Below are 2,867 nucleotides of genomic sequence, written 5' to 3'. Positions count from 1 at the left end.
TGCTCGTGATCTCGAGACGAATGATTGCATGCCCGACGCCCACCGGGAGACAGAGAAATCCCTTCATTCGGTAGCGTATATCTACCTGCTTTAAAAGGATTAGACGGTCTTAAAATAGTTTAGGATGATTTGTGTGAGATGGTAGTAGAAGGTACTGAAAGCCCGCCGTTCCGTAAGTCAATTTCTGAAGGAATATTCGACTCAGATATACTCTGGGAAAAGATTAAATGTCTTAAAATCAGTTTTGCACAATTTTGCAGAATGAAATTTATTTGTCACGTTCTGTGGACTATTTATGGTGATACAACTCAGGAAATCAGCTATGACCCACAGTGTGCTGGAAAGTGATTTAAATCTATGAAAGACACATAACACTTCCCGGTAGGTGAAGTCATAAATATATTTTGAGTACTTGATAGCACTAAATTCAATTCATAAATCTTACTTCACAGAATGATTACAAGTCAAGAGTTTACATCACAACCATCATTGAAGTTTACTACATAAATGTATAACCAAAATGACTACGAAGATTATGACTGTTTTCTAGAGCTTAGCAAATATATTATTCCTATTTAATGTTTTTCGATAAACTGTTAAATATATTTTCTAAGCTCTAGAAAACAGTCATAATCTTCGTAGTCATTTTGGTTATACATTTATGTAGTAAACTTCAATGATGGTTGTGATGTAAACTCTTGACTTGTAATCATTCTGTGAAGTAAGATTTATGAATTGAATTTAGTGCTATCAAGTACTCAAAATATATTTATGACTTCACCTACCGGGAAGTGTTATGTGTCTTTCATTGATTTAAATCAGTTTGATTGAATACATTTGTATAGTTCACAGTAACATTTAATGGTTCATTACACTGATTAGTGAGGAGTAATTTTGTATCTACCGATATATAGCTGTCAGTTTCTGGTTATTCGTCAAACCTGATAACCGATTTTTTGCGTTATTGTGCAACATCGTGATTTCCTGTGTAAATGGCTTTATATTTTTGAACTTGTCATGCGTTTCACATTTATTTATGGGTTACTTTCCATATCTGTTCAGCTCACTTGTGTAAACCAAAAATAATTAAAAACTGAAAATCTGAGAGGAGACAAACGCTAACGGCCTCTGTACCATTTCGATTGATTCAGAGTCATGTCACCTAACATTTACAACCATTGGTTATAATCATTGCGCTACCTAGCCCATTTAAACATTGCATGGATTCATGGACCGACTTGGTGTTTTAGTTTGGTGGCACAAATCCATGAAGTCACTGACAAGTGGACGGAGCCATGCTGGTAGGTGTAGACTACCTGGGTGGGATTCGCGAGATGATAACAACCGATGGTTAGAGACCTTGAATGAGATGGCTCAAAATCGTTTGCAATGGCGAAGGTGCATCCACTCTTTGTGTTCTCCCAAATTCTAATCTCCTGAATTCTTCATGTTTTTTTTCTCTTTCCAAATTTATCTCACTGGATTTCACTCCTTGAATAACATCTTCAAACCCTAATCTTTCCGATTGCTGCTTATACTTTTACTACTTTTACCACTATGGGATTTGAATCGACAATTGTATCTTTGCGCTAATGTGGTATGACAACTTCAAATGATGTACGTACGTACGAAGTTATACGTTGTGGCTGACTGACTGAGTTTGGTAGCTCTCAGATTTCTTTCAACCTTTTCCTACACCACCCAACGTCTTACGTTGAGGTAGGCAGTGGTTGAGGATACTAAATGTATGCGTCAACTCCCTCGTTTGATGAAGATTTCTCTGATCAATCGACTTACCTTCTTTACATCGTACTCCCCATCTAACCTGAAAATAACTCACTCGATGATAACAAAATGTGTAAACAATCCTGCGAAACTATTCGCTCTAATTTAGACGAGAGTTCTTATAAATCCTGCGAATACATCTATGATCAAGTACTAGTAACTGTTTAGTTCTAAGCTATGAATTACTTTAGCCAGTAGATTAAATGGGTATCCGTAAACATATCTAGTTTGTTAATTTTGTGTATGAAGTAATTAGACTTGCTTTCATTTAAATCTAGGTGTCCTTAATGTTCCAACTAACTCAGGTGGGGCCACATTTGTTGTCAGTGCAAGTGGATTTATGCACAAGTGAGTTAGTGTCCATATTTGTGTTTAACAGATGTATGTGTAGTTTCATAGTAGTTGTATTCAAATTGGCACTTGCTTATTGAATTAGTCATTTAATAGGGAAAATGAGTAGATATATATGTATCGGTTTCTGTAACAGTCTAAAGGAATCTTTTGCTCTCTTCAAGATACAAAACTCCCACAGTTCAAAGTCGAACTTTCTAGTATTATTTAGAGAGTTCGTTAAAACTTAAAGCTAATCAAAGGAAAATTAACCAACTGTTAAAAGTGTTTAAAGTTCACACTGGTAACCAGAATTGAGATTTCCATCTAGTTGAATTCACTAAACATTTTATGCCATATGTTTGTAAGGTTCATTTAGTGGGTTTTTTAAAGTTTAATTGTGAAATTCAGAAGTGTTTGTTTAACCAAACAACTAAATCATTCAATTATTGGTTTAGAAACTATCTTCATATCGTAATTTTACATCATTGAATAATGACTTTGGTTAGACAACCATAGAAAACCAGGGATCACTGAACAGCTGCTTCATCTTGGTTTGAGACTCTTCACTTATGGGGATTCACGATTACACTTGGGCCTGAACCCTGGATCTTCAGGCCTTGCATCTAGCGCTTAACTTGCAGGTCACTGAGTTGGTATCCAACATTTCTAACCACTACTTATTGTCATTATTGATATAATTGTCTCACTCCAAATACAACATTGAACTTCACTGGTGACAGCTTCTTAGT

General features: G+C 35.6%; 1 protein-coding gene across 1 annotated transcript in view; it reads left to right on the top strand.

Moving 5' to 3' along the window:
• The window catches only part of Smp_150710 (hypothetical protein), a gene marked incomplete at both ends in the record, with an annotated part of 4,478 nt that extends 2,341 nt beyond the window's left edge, over positions 1-2,137 (top strand). The window contains one exon of the mRNA XM_018790653.1: positions 2,064-2,137. Within this exon, the coding sequence (XP_018646052.1) occupies positions 2,064-2,137 (74 nt within the window). The remainder of the gene's footprint in view (positions 1-2,063) is intronic.
• Positions 2,138-2,867: the final 730 nt, after the last annotated feature.

Source organism: Schistosoma mansoni (genome assembly GCF_000237925.1).
Source record: "Schistosoma mansoni, WGS project CABG00000000 data, supercontig 0041, strain Puerto Rico, whole genome shotgun sequence".
Classification (NCBI taxonomy): Eukaryota; Metazoa; Platyhelminthes; class Trematoda; order Strigeidida; family Schistosomatidae; genus Schistosoma; species Schistosoma mansoni.
This window is presented reverse-complemented; position numbering and strand designations above follow the sequence as displayed.